At 34.0% G+C, this 17,788-nt stretch overlaps 1 protein-coding gene across 1 annotated transcript; it reads left to right on the top strand.

Annotated features, from left to right (window-relative positions):
- The first annotated feature begins 3,035 nt into the window (after positions 1–3,035).
- On the top strand, positions 3,036–17,390 carry mcoln1b (mucolipin TRP cation channel 1b). Its single transcript, XM_067370603.1, has 13 exons — positions 3,036–3,213; positions 5,035–5,285; positions 6,714–6,881; positions 7,438–7,594; positions 8,791–8,872; positions 9,150–9,246; positions 10,578–10,677; positions 10,753–10,859; positions 10,943–11,092; positions 11,178–11,279; positions 11,905–12,027; positions 14,272–14,478; positions 15,012–17,390. Exons 1-13 carry the CDS (start codon positions 3,171–3,173, stop codon positions 15,141–15,143), a joined length of 1,719 nt encoding a protein of 572 aa, XP_067226704.1. The 5' UTR covers positions 3,036–3,170; the 3' UTR covers positions 15,144–17,390.
- Positions 17,391–17,788: the final 398 nt, after the last annotated feature.

The raw sequence follows: 17,788 nt of genomic DNA, 5'->3' as shown, positions 1-17,788 counted from the left end.
ACATTTCTTTCAAACTAAACTGGAATGTTTTCATCAAAAACCTTCATTTCTTTTCGACTGAACAAAGAAAGACATGAACATCTTGGATGACATGGGGGTGAGTAAATTATCAGGAAAATTTAATTTGAAAGTGAACTAATCCTTTCATTTGGAGTGAGAGATACAGGGGGAGTGACTTTATTGTATCAAATACCCATCATTTTACTCACAGCTGATTGGTTCAGTTTGGGTTTGGATGTCTAACTCAGAATAAAACCTGCTCTGGAGCAGGTTAGCCATGTAACGCAAATTACCATAAACCCCGCTAAAAAACAATCCACTGTCGTGAGCACGAAAAAACAGAGTTTGCTCAAACTAATAGCCTCTGAAACCAACTTTTTGCAACAGGCCACTGGGGTCCGTTCTTCGTACGTGGCTAACTCAGTTAGCTGGATTTGATTGATGACGATTTAGCATGATCTTGGATTGTTCGTTTTTTTGACACTTATCCTGGACTTGCTGTCATAGCAACAGGTCCGCAAGCTTAAACCTGCTCCTGAACAGGCTTATTTCATGTAAACAGGATTAGACTGCATCTTTATAAGCGGAGGAGGTGCTTAAAGTCTGTCCCAGCCACTACTTTCTTACAAGAGTACCCTAATGTAAACCAGGGACAAGAATAATGACTTAAAAATAATTTTGCAAATAATATTATAACACTGCATAGTCTATCATAGACACAGCCCATTTTACGCAAGACCTTCATTAATCTTCGGAACACAAATTAAGATATTTTTGTTGAAATCCGATGGCTCCGTGAGGCCTGCATAGGGAGCAATGACATTTCCTCTCTCAAGATCCATAAAAGCGGAATCAGTTCATGTGAGTACAGTGGTTCAATATTAATATTATAAAGTGACAAGAATATTTTTGGTGCACCTAAACAACAAAATAACGACTTATATAGTGATGGCCGTTTCTACAGGAAGCATTGGAGCATAATGAATCAGTGTATCGAATCATGATTTGGATCGCGTATCAAACCACCAAACTGCAGAAATCACGTGACTTTGGCGCTCCGAACAGCAGATTCGACACGCTGATTCATTATGCTCCGATGCTTCATGAAGCAGTGTTTTGAAATCAGCCATCACTAAATAAGTCGTTATTGGGGTTTTTTTTGGCGCACCAAAAATATTCTCGTTGCTTTATAATATTAATATTGAACCACTGTACTCACATGAACTGATTTAGATGTGTTTTTAGTACATTAATGGATCTTGAGAGAGGAAATGTCATTGCTCCCTATGGAGGCCTCACGGAGCCATCGGATTTCATCAAAAATATCTTAATTTGTGTTTTGTTAGTTATCATAATTAGAAGATCTGGGATCTATCAAATCATTGCAGATGTATTAAGCGAGGTATGAAGATCTGACCCCAGGAGTGAAGTTGCCCATCCCAGACATATACTACTACTACTAATAATAATAATAATAATAAAATACTCAAGACACCTTGTGTTTTATTGCACTTTATTTATTGGTGATTCATTTATTGGTATATTTATATAGTTTTTCCAGGGTCTGTCATGAACACATTTTTGTCAAAATGATACCCTTACATGCTGAAGTTGCAGTGAAAAACACTCATCTGCTCATCTTGCGGATGCCAGTGTTTGGAGACACGAGGAGACACGAGCAGCACTTACAACAATGTCAATCCAGTTTCTGTCTCTCCATCAGTTCTGCATCATCCTGCATGTCAAAAGAAATAAATGCATGAAACGGTCTGCAGGGAACAGATGCCTATATCAATCATGTGAAATCTAAGCATCTCTAATGAAACTGTAGCAGGATCTGAAGCATCTCAGCTCTCGTGAGGACAGAGAGAAGATAACACAGATCCTGCAGTGCTGTAGCACACATCCTACACCCCACAATGCACGGAAAGCAACGCAGGGCTCTAACTGTGTGCACATTCAAAACAAACCAGGGTTTAAAACGTGCTAATCATTCAATTCAAAGTCAAATTGAGATTTTCAAACTAAGTTTAACTATAAAAAGCAGAAATAACACCAGAGGGATAAGAGTACAGAAAGTCTGTCACTTCAAACTTTCATTATATTAAAGTAACGTTACATTTCTCTCCCTCATGTTTAACTGACTCTGAAATGCCCTCGTGGTGAACACGTGGTAACTGCGCTCCTGTCGCTTGAGGCCAAACATTTCTCTAACCGCACCGTTTAAAGATTGTACAGTATTTATTCTTGGTAAACAATATCATTAGAACAACCTGAATACCTTAAATGAATCGCTTTAATCGAGAAAGTCCAACGCTGCAGATGTTTCCCGCCGCTGCTTCTACGTTCAGTCCAGCCGTGTTGTTGAATCTGTCGATTGGAGTGGCGAGACATGCGTATAAAAGCCTAGCTCATTAATAATTCATTACGCAACGTGACGTACACCCAGTAGGACTAAAGGGAAGGCGGGAGTTTGGTGCGTTGGATAGATATTCCAGTTTATTTTTTAAATACAAAGTGCTTTAGGATGACTATTTTACATATAATATTCCAAAAGGATCAATATCAAAAAGACAAATAAGAAGCAGGAATTAAAAAATGCCAGTATACATTAGGTTATATTAGCCATATATTAGGTTACCAGGCAACTGCAGAATAAGCTAAATAATATTTATGATCTGAGATCTTGCAATTTAGCCCTAAATATGATAATTTGATTTTACAGTACTAAAAATAAATTGTAAATGCTGCGTGCTTGGGCTCTTATTGGCTTTTATTTTTACAGCGCTTGTGGTCAGAGATTGGAGTGTCTTTTAACACCCAATAAAGCGAGAATCTGCGGGTAATCAATCACTGTCAGTGGTCTTCCTAATTTCGACATAAAGTCCTAATAAATCATGAATGACCTAATGCAAAAATGGCCATTTTATATTACCTTACTAAAAATACAATGTAAATACTTCCTGCTTGGGCTGTTTTGGGACTTTTATTTTGACATCGCGGTTGTGGTCAGAGAGCGTCTGGTGTTTGTGTTTTTCTGCTCATGTTCAGACCTTCAGACTGCAGAGATGCGCTTCATCTGCGTCTCTTTATGTTTCCTAAGCACATCATCGATCATATTATTGTGATTTATTTATCAATATCTGTTTTTGCTCATCGATGGTCATAATATGACGAGCTCTTTCTCCAGACCTTCAGCTCAAGGGGCCACAGGTTTGATATTATATTGATATTATATATTTTTTTCTGTTTCTCGATGAATGGATAGAAACTTTTACGACAGATATGTGTCGAGTTAATGTGTATGAGGTTAAATTATTGTATCTTAAGAAGAAACCTAAACTGACCTCACTGCATAACAAATAGTTATTTTCGCTCGCTCTCTCTCTCTCTCTCTCTCTCTCTCTCTCTCTCTCTCTCTCTCTCTATATATATATATATATATATATATATATATAAAACAAAATCACATCTTTAAAACATATTTACTTAAAATTTTGTAAATTTAGAAAACAGCAACATTATAAAGACAAATATTCTTGTTGCTGATTTCTGTGGACGTCTGGTGGGGGTGGTCCCCCTCACCGCCGGAAAAACGCATCACGAATCACGAATGCATATAAGAGGCAGGTTAATTATGAAAAAAATGTAAAGGTAAAAAATGAAAAATTAGGAGAATCAATGAATTGTGAACAACTTTCTGCCATTGTGTAAAATGTAATCATGCAATCTTTAAAAAAGTAACTGTAGTCTGATTACGAGTATTTTAAAAAGTAGTTTACTCTAATTACATGTACTTGATTTTTGGAATCTGATTGCGTAATCCAGATTACATGTAATCCGTTACTACCCAGCTCTGTATGTGTGTATATATATATATATATATATATATATATATATATATATATATATATATATATATATATATATATACAGTGCCCTCCACAATTATTGGCACTCTTAGTAAATATGAGCAAAGGCGGCTGTGAAAATAAATCTGCATTGTTTATCCTTTTGATCTTTCATTAAAAAAATTCACAAAATTATAACGTTTCATTGAAGGAAAATAATTGAAAGTGGGGGGAACCTCACATTATGAAATAAATGTTTTCCTCCAAAACATGTTGGTCACAATTATTGGCACCTTTTTATTCAAAACATTTTGCAACCTCCAGTCTTCACCTATAATGCCTGATGAGTTTGGAGAACACCTGACAAGAGATCAGAGATCGTTCCTTCATGCAGAATCTCTCCAGATCCTTCAGATTCCAGCTCCATGTTGGTGCTTCTTCTCTTCAGTTCACTCCACTCATTTTCTTTAGGGTTAAGACCATGGCAGAAGCTTCATTTTGTGCTCAGTGACACATTTTTGTGTTGGTTTTGATGTTTGTTTTGGATCATTGTCCTGATGGAAGATCCAACCACGGCCCATTATTGGATTTCTAGCAGAAGCGGTCAGGTTTTGATTTTTTATCTGTTGGTATTTGATAGAATCCATGACACCATATATCTGAACAAGATGTCCAGGACCTCCAGCAGAAACATAGGCCCACAACATTAAAGATCCAGCAGTATATTTAATCATGGACATGGGGTACTTCCATGTGTGCACAAACCCATCTGGTGGGTTTGCTGCCAAAAAAAAATGTAAATATGAATGGGAATATACTTCAGAGATATTTTACTCATAGAATTTCTAGGGATGCCAATAATTGTGACCAACATGTATTGGAGAAAAACATTTATTTCATAATGTGAGTTTCCCCCACTTTCAATTCTTTTCCTTCAATGAAAGGTTATAATTTTGTAAATTTTTTTGAATGAAAGATCAAAATGATAAACAATGCAGATTTATTTTCACAGCCACCTTTGCTCATATTTACTAAGGTGCCAATAATTGTGGAGGGCACTATATATATATATATATCTATATAAAGTTTAATTTTTTATTTCTATAGCGTTCCCATGGTATCTGTTTGTCTTAGTTTTTTAACAGCAAATGACCCGTTGTTGTACTGTATGTGTTTTCCTCAGAGAAGGACCGGTTGCTGAGCCCCATGATGGGATACGGCTCCGGCGACCTGAATGGTGGGTGTCACGGCAGCCCCGCCTCCCTGGACGTGTGCTCGTCGGGCTCGGGGAAGGGAGCAGAGGAAGAGGAGGAGGCCCTGAGGAGGAAGCTGAAGTACTTCTTCATGAGCCCCTGTGATAAATACCACGCTAAAGGTCGCAAACCCTTCAAACTGGTGCTTCAGCTGCTGAAGATCATCATAGTCACTGTACAGGTACATCAACCCACTTAGAGTCTTTCTGTCTGCTCCATCATTCATATTTCAGGGGTCTCAAAAAGTGTTTAGACACTGAAGGCACACTTAAAAAGGTCTGAAAGTCATTGCGTTTGATAATAAAAATATCAATGCATGTGGTTATTTAATGCACTCAACATGCAGAGATCTTTAAAGGCATGCTCAGTCACCCCATTAAAACGTTTTTATTAATTGAATTTATTTAAATCATCATGTAATATTTTTTTGTAATTATTATAAATAATATTATTTGGATTATTTTACACTTTATTGCATTATGCAATTTATTGTGAGAACAATTAGTGATTTTTTTTTTCCGTTCACAGGAGATTTATTGTTATTATTATAAGTTATTGTATTTTACATATAGCCAATTTCATGAATGCAGTTTTGTTGCAGTCAGTTAAATGCTTATCATCTCTTTAACCCTCTGTTATTGGACACTTTTGCTTTTTAGTTTTGTTGACTGGTAATATACGCGATATTAATTACATTATTCCTCATTTAGCACTTATTCAAAGTGACATGCCACCATTACTTCTCAGTATTGTGATATAAATTCGCAATTGCGAGAAATAAAGCCAGAATTGCATTATATTAAGTCACAATTGCAGAATTCTTTTTTTTTCTCGCAATTGGGACTTTTTTCTCAGAATTATGAGTTTACATCTTGCAATTCTGACTTTATAACACGCAATTGCAAGTTTATAATTCAGTTTTGAGAAAATACGTCAGAATTGCAAGAAAAAAAGTCACAATTGTGAGTTTATATCAGAATTGTTAGATATAATTAGCCGTTTTTTTATTTTATTCAGTGGCGGAAACAAGCTTCCAGAGAAAGAGGCTTTCAGAGTCATTTAGCGTTTTTCACGTACAGATGACAACTTTGTCAAAACAATCCCTGTTCACATGGATCCACGGAAACGTCTAAAAACGCTGTATTATTCATGCCAGGCCAGTAGATGGCGATATCACTTTGTAAAGAAACACTACACGCCTATGTACTGAACCCATAATATGCATAACGCCACTATTTTCACAAATTTGCATTTTTGTAGTTTACACAGAGACGATAAAGGTATCATTTTCAAAAGCCTGTTTATTAAAAGTTTGCATTTTCAGGTCACCAAAACGCTGTTGTCGTGTAGAAGAATGGACAAAACGCATGAAAAGTTTTCAATTTTACATTGAAAGCGGTTCCCCTTAGTTCAGTTTTTAACACTATTTTTTTGCTTTAAGTTACTAGTTTTACTGTAGTAATTGTTAGGTTTTTGGACAGGAAAAGGAGTATTTCTGCAATGACAACAGTATCTGAAAACTGCATCTTTAAGTGCACATAGTTAATATTTATTTTTCCATGCCGCTGCATGTCTTAACTGCTGTATGACACCTCTCTGTCTCTGTCAGCTGGTGCTGTTTGGTCTCAGTAATCAGATGGTGGTGGCGTTTAAGGAGGAGAACACCGACTCCTTCAAGCATCTGTTCCTGAAAGACTATCTGGATGGTTCAGAGGAGCCGCTGTGTATCCACACGCAGAAAAGCGTCCACGATCACATCAACTACGCCATAGAGCAGGTACAGACCCACATCTGCACATGTGAGCGTCAGTGTGTTTAAACATGAGGGACGTGCTTGTTTTCAGCACCTGTGCGCGAGGCTTACCTGTGAATAACAACCTCCAGATAAAGATGCATGCCTGAAGATTTCTGTAATTCTCTGTGCAATAGATATTCAGCTTTGATCACAGAAATAAATTACATTTTAACATATATTCACACAGAAAACAGATATTTTAAATTGTAAAAATATTTCACAATTTTTACTGTATTTTTGACCCCAAACTTCTGAACGGTAGAGTAGCCTAATATATATTTAAATTAATTCAATGAATGATACTATGTTCAGTAACCGAAGTCCTATTGATTTAGGATGCTGTTGATCAATCGGTAGTTTCAGTAACCGTTGGCTAAACAGGATGTTAGCAACATTAGCACATCACGAGTGTTGAAACACTGACCTTCATGTCAAAACTCTGAGCGGCAATAAAGACAGTGTGGTTATTCATGCTGCTTTATCTGTGTATATTCTCAGATCAGTGAATATAACCTCTGTCTGTCTGTCTGTCTGTCAGTATCTGGCTCTGCCGCAGACGTCAGTGGGCAGGTACGCGTACGTTCCAGGTGCGGGTCTGAACGACAGCGCCCTCTATCTGTGCCAGCACTACTACAAGAAGGGCACCATCGACCCCGTTAACGACACGTTTGACATCGACCCTCATGTTGTCACTGGTGGGCAGAAAATCTATTTCATAATACACAAATCTATAGCTGTGATTTTAAAACATTGCCATCTCTCTGTCTGATGTTTTTAAAGTCATCATGAACAGTAGTTGCACTAGTACTCGTGCCAACATTCACTTCCAGATGTCTCACTACAAAAATAAATAAATATATATAAATGTATATACATAATAAGTAAATGTGTGTGTGTGTGTGTGTGTGTATATATATATATATATATATATATATATATATATATATATATATATATATTACAATTATATATTTTTTCCAGCACTAATATCTACTAATTATTCCTAAAACAAGATACATTTATTTGAGAAGCAAAATGACATGATATTAAGTCTATTTTTCTGAACAAAAGTTTTAAAATTAACAATGTCAGTCCAGTTAGAAAAAAATAAAGAGAAAAATATTGTTTTCCCTTTTATTTTTATTATTATTAATAATATTTTTCTTACCAATATAATTTTTCTTGGACATTTTTTGTTGTTTTAAGCACAATTTCGCTTCATTTTGTTAAATTTTTATGAAAAAGTCTTAATATCGGATGTCATTTTCCTTCTCAGGTAAGTAAATTTTTATTTAAGAATTATAAGACAATCATACTGGAAAACAAGACTAAAATAATAACTAATATAAAAAAAAATCAGTATGCAGTGCTCATTTTTTTTACAATCTAGTCCACAACCAATGGATAAAATGTTTGAGAACTGTTTCGTTCAGAAAGACGTCACAATACGTTAGTAAAGTCGGTTGCAACTTCCATTTCATGCCAAATTTAGCATATCTTTCATCAGCATTTCTCCTGATTGTGCACCATTTTGGATACATTTTATTGACCTCATTGCAGTGCATTCTGGGATTGCCTTCTCCACAAAGGATACATATACATGTGGCTTAATAGTTTAGCCAATCCATCTAAGAGAGCAGAATAAATATGCTGAAAAGGAAGGGTGGTGCCTTCAAATGCTCCCTAAGAAGGGAGCATCTCACTAGTGTTCAGAACAGAGCAAATGTATCCTAACAAGCCACTGCAGTGTTAATCCTGAAGTTCTAAAGTTCTAATCTGTGTTCTGGTTCCTCTGCTGCCTAGCAACACACACCTGCTGTCTGTTGGAATCATCACTGAATCTAAATGAGCTGTATTCACTTTTCTTCTGTGTGTTTCTGTTGTTGTTCAGACTGTATCGGAGTGGATCCACCGCCAGACCCTTCAGCTCCACCACAAAACCACTACAAGAACATCACCCTCAATTTCCAAAAGTGAGACGAAGACACACATTACTCTAGTGATTGTAAATGAGAACATATTAATGCTGCTATTGTTTATGAAATATATAAGAATCACAGACCAGCACAAACAGAACATTATTTACTTTTTCATCAATCGTTTTTAACATCCTCAAAGCGAGGTTTAGCTGTAGCTCAGTCAAAATGCAGACCGTTACTGTTCTCAAACCCCGATCTGTGTAAATGTGCCGTTTGTCTTATGAAATCGTTGCTCAAGTTCCTCTCTGAACTTCTCTCTGTCTCTCCGCAGGTTGATTCATGTGACAATCCAGTTTCAGCTGAAGGCCATAAACATCCAGACGATTATTAATAACGAGATTCCCGACTGCTACACCTTCTCCATCACTGTAGGCAGAAATTTACACATTTACAACATCTAATAATGTTTCATCAAGATATATAGTTAAATTTTATATTATATTATATTATATTATATTATATTATATTATATTATATTATATTATATTATATTATATTATATTATTAACATTTGGAGTCTTTAAGATTATTATAATGTTATTATAATTGTTGATATGTCCACCCAGGCTGCATTTATTTTCTTCATATTTTTGTGGAAACTGTGACACGTTTTTTTTTTTTTTTTTTTTTTTCAGGATTTTTGAATAGAATTAATAGAAATTAAAAAAATAAATAAATATATATATTTTTTTGACACATCTTGGTTTGTCCAATCATAAATGTGGTCTTGTTAGATTTGTGGCGTCATGCAGCCTTGAATGATATCTAATTTTCCCATATCGGCCATTTTGTGCTAAAATGCTGTATTTTGTGTTCGCAGAAGAAACTCAGAATGGGTTCGTGAAAATTGAACCAGATCATCTTCAGACCATGTCGATTAAAAAGTTCTTGAATTCAATCAATTTCTCAAACTGTTTTCGAAAAACTCGCGAACAAATTTTACATAGCATTTGTGAAAATAGACACAAGGCTCAACGCTTTATCATATTCAGACCAAACTTGGTACCTGTCATCACAAACATGACCTGAGGCTACGTGCAGCGTTTCGGTGCAGCGCCACCTACTGGTCTGGAGATACAAAAAAAGGTTATTTTTGCTTATACTGTAACTTCTGAATGGTTTGTCCTTTTTGACAGTGTCTTTACTGTCACTTTTGATCAATTTAATGTATCTTTGCTGAATAAAAGTATTCATTTATAAATTTTTTTAAAAACAACAACTTTCGAACGATAATGTATCAGTTTCCACAAAAACCATGAAGCAGCACAACTGTTTTAAACATTGAAAATAATCATAAATGTTTCTTGAGCATCAAATCATCATATTAGAATGATTTCTGAAGGATCATGTGACACTGAATACTGGAGTAATGATGCTGAAAATTCAGCTTTGATCACAGGAATAAATTACATTTTACCCTATATTCACATAGAAAACAATTATTTTAAATTGAAAAAATCTTTTTTTAATCATTTTTACTGTATTTTTGATCAAATAAAGCAGTCTTGGTGAGCAGAAGAGATATTTTTCAAAAACAAAAAATTCTAAAAAAAAAAGGGTTATATTATATTATATTATATTATATTATATTATATTATATTATAAAAGAGTAATTTATATTATAATATAATATGTGAAATAACATTTTCGTGTATGTTGCACCTTTCTAAGCACATGATGCTTTCTGTGCATGTTTCAGATCCTGTTTGATAACAGGGCTCACAGTGGTAAAGTGAAGCTCAGTTTGCACAACGAGGCGTCCATTAAAGAGTGCAGAGACCCAAATGTGTCGGGACACGGTGAGACGACACGAACCGCTCTCAATCTCTGTCTGTGATCCTGCTGAAGCTGAAACAGTCTGTCTCTGTGTCCAGCGGACAGTTACGCGCGTGTGGCGTTCGACGTGCTGGTGGCGGTGATCTGCGGTCTGTCTCTGGTGTTGTGCGGACGCTCCATCCTCAGAGGGATCATCCTGCAGAACGTAAGCGGAGAAGAGAAAGTGTGCATGACATCAACATTTGCTTTCCTAATGCATCTTAAATCACGAATCACCCGTGTTGGCAGGAGTTTGTGCGTTATTTCCGTCAGTCTCTGGGCCGTTCGGTGTGTTGGGGCGACCGTCTGGAGTTCATCAACGGTTGGTACCTGCTGCTCATCATCAGTGACGTTCTCACCATCATCGCCTCCTTCATCAAGATCGCCATCGAGACTAAGGTCATGCTCTTACCTTTGAGGTTTGAAGGTCTTGCTGCGTTTTAGAAGTGCTTGTAGCTGATTGGTGCTTGTGTTTGTGCTGCAGAACCTGTCGTCGTATGACGTCTGCAGTATTTTGATGGGAACTTCCACCCTGATGGTGTGGGTCGGGGTGCTACGATACTTCAGCTTCTTTCAGAAATACAATGTAAGTTACACTGCATTCCTGTTGTATATTGTTAATTATATATCTCATTGAGCAATGCTTCTAATATGGATGTCCAAGTCACATTTCAGCCTAAAATCAAAGTCACCTTGTAATTAAAAAAAAGTCTCATTCTCATTATTCTAATCTGTCTCAGTGTTTAACTTTTTTTAGTTCTCTTTTTCTCAATGACGATTTTTACTACTGCAATACAGTATTTTTCCTGCTATATTATTACTTTTTATTCTAAATTCAATAAGACAAATTACAAACTGCTTACAAACTTTAAATAATACATCTTTTTTTTATATTATAGTAATATATGTTTGGAGGGGAAATGTGCTTCATTTAATTGTTTACACATAAAATCATGGGTCATTAAATGATCATAAAAATATGCTTCTTTTTTTGTTTGTTATGCTAGAAAAATTTAAATTTTTCTTTTGTTTTTGTCTTAATATACAACCCAGAAATTTTTAGAAATGCTTTGTGAGTTTCACATTTTCTTTCTTCCCTTTTAATAAATTTGACTTTCTGCAAATATTAACAAGACAATAACACAAACCGTAAGAGAAGAAATGTTTAGACTGAGTGAGCAGCTGATGTGAATCGTCTGATCTGTTCCCAGATTCTTATCGTGACTCTACGAGCCGCTTTTCCAAACGTGATCCGATTCTGCTGCTGCGCTGCTGCCATTTACATGGGCTACTGCTTCTGTGGCTGGATCGTTCTGGGACCCTACCACGCTAAAGTATGCTAAATTTCATTAATATATTACCATGCTAAATTGTTACATTTCAATAATATATTGCCACGCTATAGTATGTTAAATTTCAATTATATATTATCATGCTAAAGTATGTTACATTTCATTAATATATTACCATGCTTAAGTGTGTGTAACATTTCAATACTATATTACCACGGTAAAGTGTCACTTTTATTTAATATATTACGCTTAAGTATGTTACATTTCATTAATATATTTCCACGCTTAAGTATGTTACGTTTCATTAATATAATATCACAATTAAGTATGCTACATTTCATTAATATGTTACCACGCTTAAGTATGTTACAATTCATTAATATATTATCACGCTAAAGTATGTTACAATTCATTAATATGTTACCACGCTTAAGTATGTTACAATTCATTAATATATTATCACGCTAAAGTATGTTACAATTCATTAATATGTTACCACGCTTAAGTATGTTACAATTCATTAATATATTATCACGCTAAAGTATATTATATTTCATTAATATATTGCCACACTTAAGTATGTTACATTTCATTAATATGTTACCACACTTAAGTATGTTACAAATCATTAATATATTACCACGCTAAAGTATGTTATATTTAATTAATATATTACCACACTTAAGTATGTTACAATTCATTAATATATTATCACGCTAAAGTATGTTATATTTCATATATATATTTCCACGCTTAAGTATGTTACATTTCATTAATATGTTACCACGCTTAAGTATGTTACATTTCATTAATATATTACCACGCTAAATTGTTACATTTCAATAATAATATTACCACATTAAAGTATGTTAAATTTTAATAATTTCATCATGCTAAAGTATGTTACTTTTTTAATATAATACCACACTAAAGTATGTTACATTTCAATAATATTATCATGCTAAAATATGTTTTTTCTTAATATAATACCATGCTAAAGCATGTTACGTTTTATTAATACATTACCACGCTAAGGTATGTTACATTTCCTTGATATATTACCATGCTAAAGTGTGTGTAACATTTCAATACTATATTGCCATGCTAAAGTATGTTACATTTCAATAATATTATCATGCTAAAAGATGTTTTTTCTTAATATAATACCATGCTAAAGCATGTTACGTTTTATTAATACATTACCACGCTAAAGTATGTTACATTTCCTTGATATATTACCATGCTAAAGTGTGTGTAACATTTCAATACTATATTACCATGCTAAAGTATGTTACATTTCAATAATATTATCATGCTAAAAGATGTTTTTTCTTAATATAATACCATGCTAAAGCATGTTACGTTTTATTAATATATTACCATGCTAAATTGTTATATTTCATTAATATATTACCACGCTTAAGTATGTTACATTTCATTAATATGTTACCACGCTAAAGTATTTTACCTTTCATTAATATATTAACACGCTAAAGTATGTTACGTTTCATTAATATAATATCACAATTAAGTATGCTACATTTCATTAATATATTGCCACACTTAAGTATGTTACAAATCATTAATATATTACCACGCTAAAGTGTTATATTTCATTAATATATTACCACACTTAAGTATGTTACAATACATTAATATATTATCACGCTAAAGTATGTTATATTTCATATATATAATTCCACGCTTATGTATGTTACATTTCATTAATATATTACCACGCTAAATAGTTACATTTCAATAATAATATTACCACGTTAAAGTATGTTAAATTTTAATAATTTCATCATGCTAAAGTATGTTACTTTTTTAATATAATACCACACTAAAGTATGTTAAATTTCAATAATTTTATCATGCTAAAATTACTTTTTCTTGATATATTACCACGCTAAAGCATGTTACGTTTTATTAATACATTACCACGCTAAGGTATGTTACATTTCCTTGATATATTACCATGCTAAAGTGTGTGTAACATTTCAATACTATATTACCATGCTAAAGTATGTTACATTTCAATAATATTATCATGCTAAAATATGTTTTTTCTTAATATAATACCATGCTAAAGCATGTTACGTTTTATTAATATATTACCATGCTAAATTGTTATATTTCATTAATATATTACCACGCTTAAGTATGTTAGATTTCATCAATATGTTACCATGCTAAAGTATTTTACATTTCATTAATATATTAACACGCTAAAGTATGTTAAGTATTTCCATGTCTTCTGATCCTTGTCTCTTGTCTATCCATCAGTTCCGCTCTCTCGCTACGGTGTCAGAGTGCCTGTTTTCTCTCATCAACGGAGACGACATGTTCGCCACGTTCTCGGACATGGAGCAGAGCGGGGCGCTGGTGTGGGTCTTCAGTCAGGTCTATCTCTACACCTTCATCTCGCTCTTCATCTACATGGTGCTGTCGCTCTTCATCGCGCTCATCACCGGAGCCTACGACACTATCATGGTGAGTCTTACTATCCTTAACGAAAGCTAAACTATTAAAAAACATCTGCGTTATTTGAAATAAAATTGATTTTTGCTAAAATAAAATATGAAAATACTTTTAGTAAATACAACAATCCTACTAGTTAGCGCACAGAATAAACATGAATGAACATCAAAAGGTATGTTGAAAGATACAGTACAACTTCGATAAATTAGTGTCTCACCCACCAAAAGACGTTGATAAATCAGCTTGTAAAAGATCACGTAACGTTATTATTATAAAAACATTCCTAATGTGTAATTTAGATGTAAGTAGCCTATACAAATTAAAAGTTAAATTTAATCTAGTAATGGGGTTCCCTGTATGGGCCCAAATCGAAATCAAATTGAAATAGGAATTACATCAAATGAAATTCATGTCAATAACTAGTCCTATCAACTACATTTTTTTTTTTTTTTTTAAATGTAGCACATCTAGCTTAAACAATTTAATATTTTTACAAAAAAAAAAAAATGTGTAAAAACGGCTGTATGTGTGTGTTTGTGTTTCAGCAACAAACTCAGGATGTGCCACAGGTCTCTGAACTGCACCGGTTCATCGCTGAATGTCCCGACACTCCGACCTCGGGAAACTTCCGCAGCCCGGAGCCATCGACATGTTCAATCTTCTGCTGCTTCAGCTAGAGAGACTGACTGAGTGTGTGTGTGTGTGTGTGTGTGTGTGTGTGTATGGAGGGGTTTCTGGGTAACGCTTCATTTATCTCACACACAGGACGGACATACACTCCTGCGTTTTTGTTTGTTTACAGATAAACTTGTTTTAACTACGCTTTTACAGCATTTAAATCCGTTATAATTAATGAGCAGACTGTGTTTGCATATTCATGAGCATCTTGGCTTTGTGATGAACTTATTTTGCACTAGAACCGCTAAAGTAAACGGTGTCCTCTAGTGGCGAGGAGGATTTACAGCACACGCACTAATGCCAACACAAACGGAAACAGAGCAGCAGTTTCAGGTGCTTTGGTGACTCTCATGACATGTCCAGGGCAGATTTTAGCCTAAAATCAAAGGGGAAAAATAAGAAATCAATTTAAATATACATATATTTAGATTCAAATATTTATAGGCTTTGTTGTCTTAAATGCAAAGCAATATTTATTTTAAATATGCATACATTTATGACACTATACCAGGGCATTCTTTTTTTAAGATGGTGACATTCATTTTTAACAAAGAGAATATTTGTGTTTTTTTAATAAACCACCATTTCTTTAGCTTGTAATTTATTTGAACAGGGTTAACCTCATTTAAAATGGTTGATTATTTGTATAATGAAAATAATGCAACAAAACTAGGCTTTGTTTTAGGCTGAAATATGACCTGCACATTTTTGTGAGATTCACCTGGTCATTTTTATTGCGTTCATATGGCCAGCTAGGACCACATCTGATTTTATGTCAGAAAATATTTTTTAAAATGTGTTTTGTGCATATAGATATTCTAATGCTTATGTTTCATATGCACAGTAGGATATTTGTGTTTTGCCGTCATCGTATGGATGACATTGCCACATTCAGATGCTATTTCTGTGCTTTGTTTCAGATTTCTCTAGCATGTGTGTGTGTGTGTGTATGTGGTTTACAGTAAGCATAGCTTGCAGGTTTATTCTGTCATGAATATTAATGTGAACGGTGTATTGTACCTGTCTCCAGTGCATTTGCTCCTTTCAAGGCGTCACACACTCTGATGTTTGGAGAAGCCTTGGGCGACTAGAGAGGTTTTTCCCTGCACATTGACACACGGGTCAGTCCATCAGGGAATTACTCGAGCATTGAAGCTTTGAGTGTTTTCTATGTGTTCACAAGCATGTTTTTGGTCAGTAGCAGGATAATATTGTCTGAAATGGCTGATATTTCTTTGAATTCTTAATTAGATTCAATAATAGTAATGTAGAAACAATAATCAGTGGTTTAGAATGAGGGACCATATAAATACAGGACTGAAAGGGAACATTTCCAAGTGATTATTATGATTATTGTAAGTTATTTATGAGCTCCCAGTATAGCATATTTATGATAACATTCATGCACTTTTCTACACTAATAATCATCTTCAGCTTTTGGCAGTTTAATATCAGATCCATTCAGATCTGTTGAATTCAAATTGAATTTGATTCATTGTTTTTGTGGTGAGGAAGATGATGGTTTTGCCTTGATGTAATTGTTTCTTATTCAGAATGAATTGTTGGTGTAGTTCCATGATTATTGTGACATTTACTGATGTTTTAGGGGTGTTTTAATGAGATTTAAAGTATCTGAAATGCTGTATTTTTTATTTTATTTTTTTAATTTATTGTATGTAACTGTAAGTTGAGATGCTTTTGGTCCTTGCATTTGTGTAACATTTTATTTAAAGCGTCAGATAGTGACACTCATTTTTAACATAAGAAATGTGTGGGTGGTTTTTACAATGCAGTTTTGCACTTTTTTTTCATAATTTATTTGAAGGGATTGAAAGTGTATCTGTTGTTTTTTGTATAATTAATTTAAAATTGTTGATTCATATGCACAAATTTGATGTCTCTCTCCATTCTCAGACACATTTTAAAACTCACCCTAAATGTCCGCTCTTGAAGTCACAAATAAAACACACCTGTGAATGTCAACATCAAACATTCTGCTTATTTTATGGATTAACCCCTGTGCGGTCTTCGTTTGGGAAGTACACTCCAGAGACCCCAGGCAACAAAATGTAATTTTGTAACAAAATAATAGTTTGTTTGTTTTTTAAAACAAATGTAATTTTACTCTGTTTATTAATGTTTTTACTCAATATCTGTGCAGTTTTTGGAGGATTTATCATATTTTTTAAATTTATATCAATTAAAAAATATTTTATTAACTTTTTATGTAAAATTCACTTTATAAAAGACCCACATTTCTAAATTTCATTCATGGGGATAACATGGATAATTTTACATGGTGTAGTGTAAGATTTTTGCCCATCTTTTGGAAAATGCTTTAAAAGTAAAATAAACTATCAATTTTGCCAGTATACGACTGCAGAGCTCCACTATTTGACTGACTGAAAGACATCTTTTCACAAGTTTTTTTTTCAGTTGGATCACTATTATAACAATAAATAGCTACTTTTTGTCAAAGTTCAGTATTTTTTGTAATTAAAAAAATCAGTTTTTCAATATTGTTACATTATGATGAGATCCCGCTTAGAAAATGGACAAAATTTATCCTCAAAATCAACATTTTTTTAAAAACCTTTTTTTTTTTTTCAGTACAAACAAATGCTAAACTTTGACAAAAAGTAGC

Source organism: Chanodichthys erythropterus, chromosome 3 (genome assembly GCF_024489055.1).
Source record: "Chanodichthys erythropterus isolate Z2021 chromosome 3, ASM2448905v1, whole genome shotgun sequence".
NCBI classification, from domain to species: domain Eukaryota; kingdom Metazoa; phylum Chordata; class Actinopteri; order Cypriniformes; family Xenocyprididae; genus Chanodichthys; species Chanodichthys erythropterus.
Note: the sequence above shows the minus strand (reverse complement) of the source record. Positions and strands in the feature narration are given on the sequence as shown.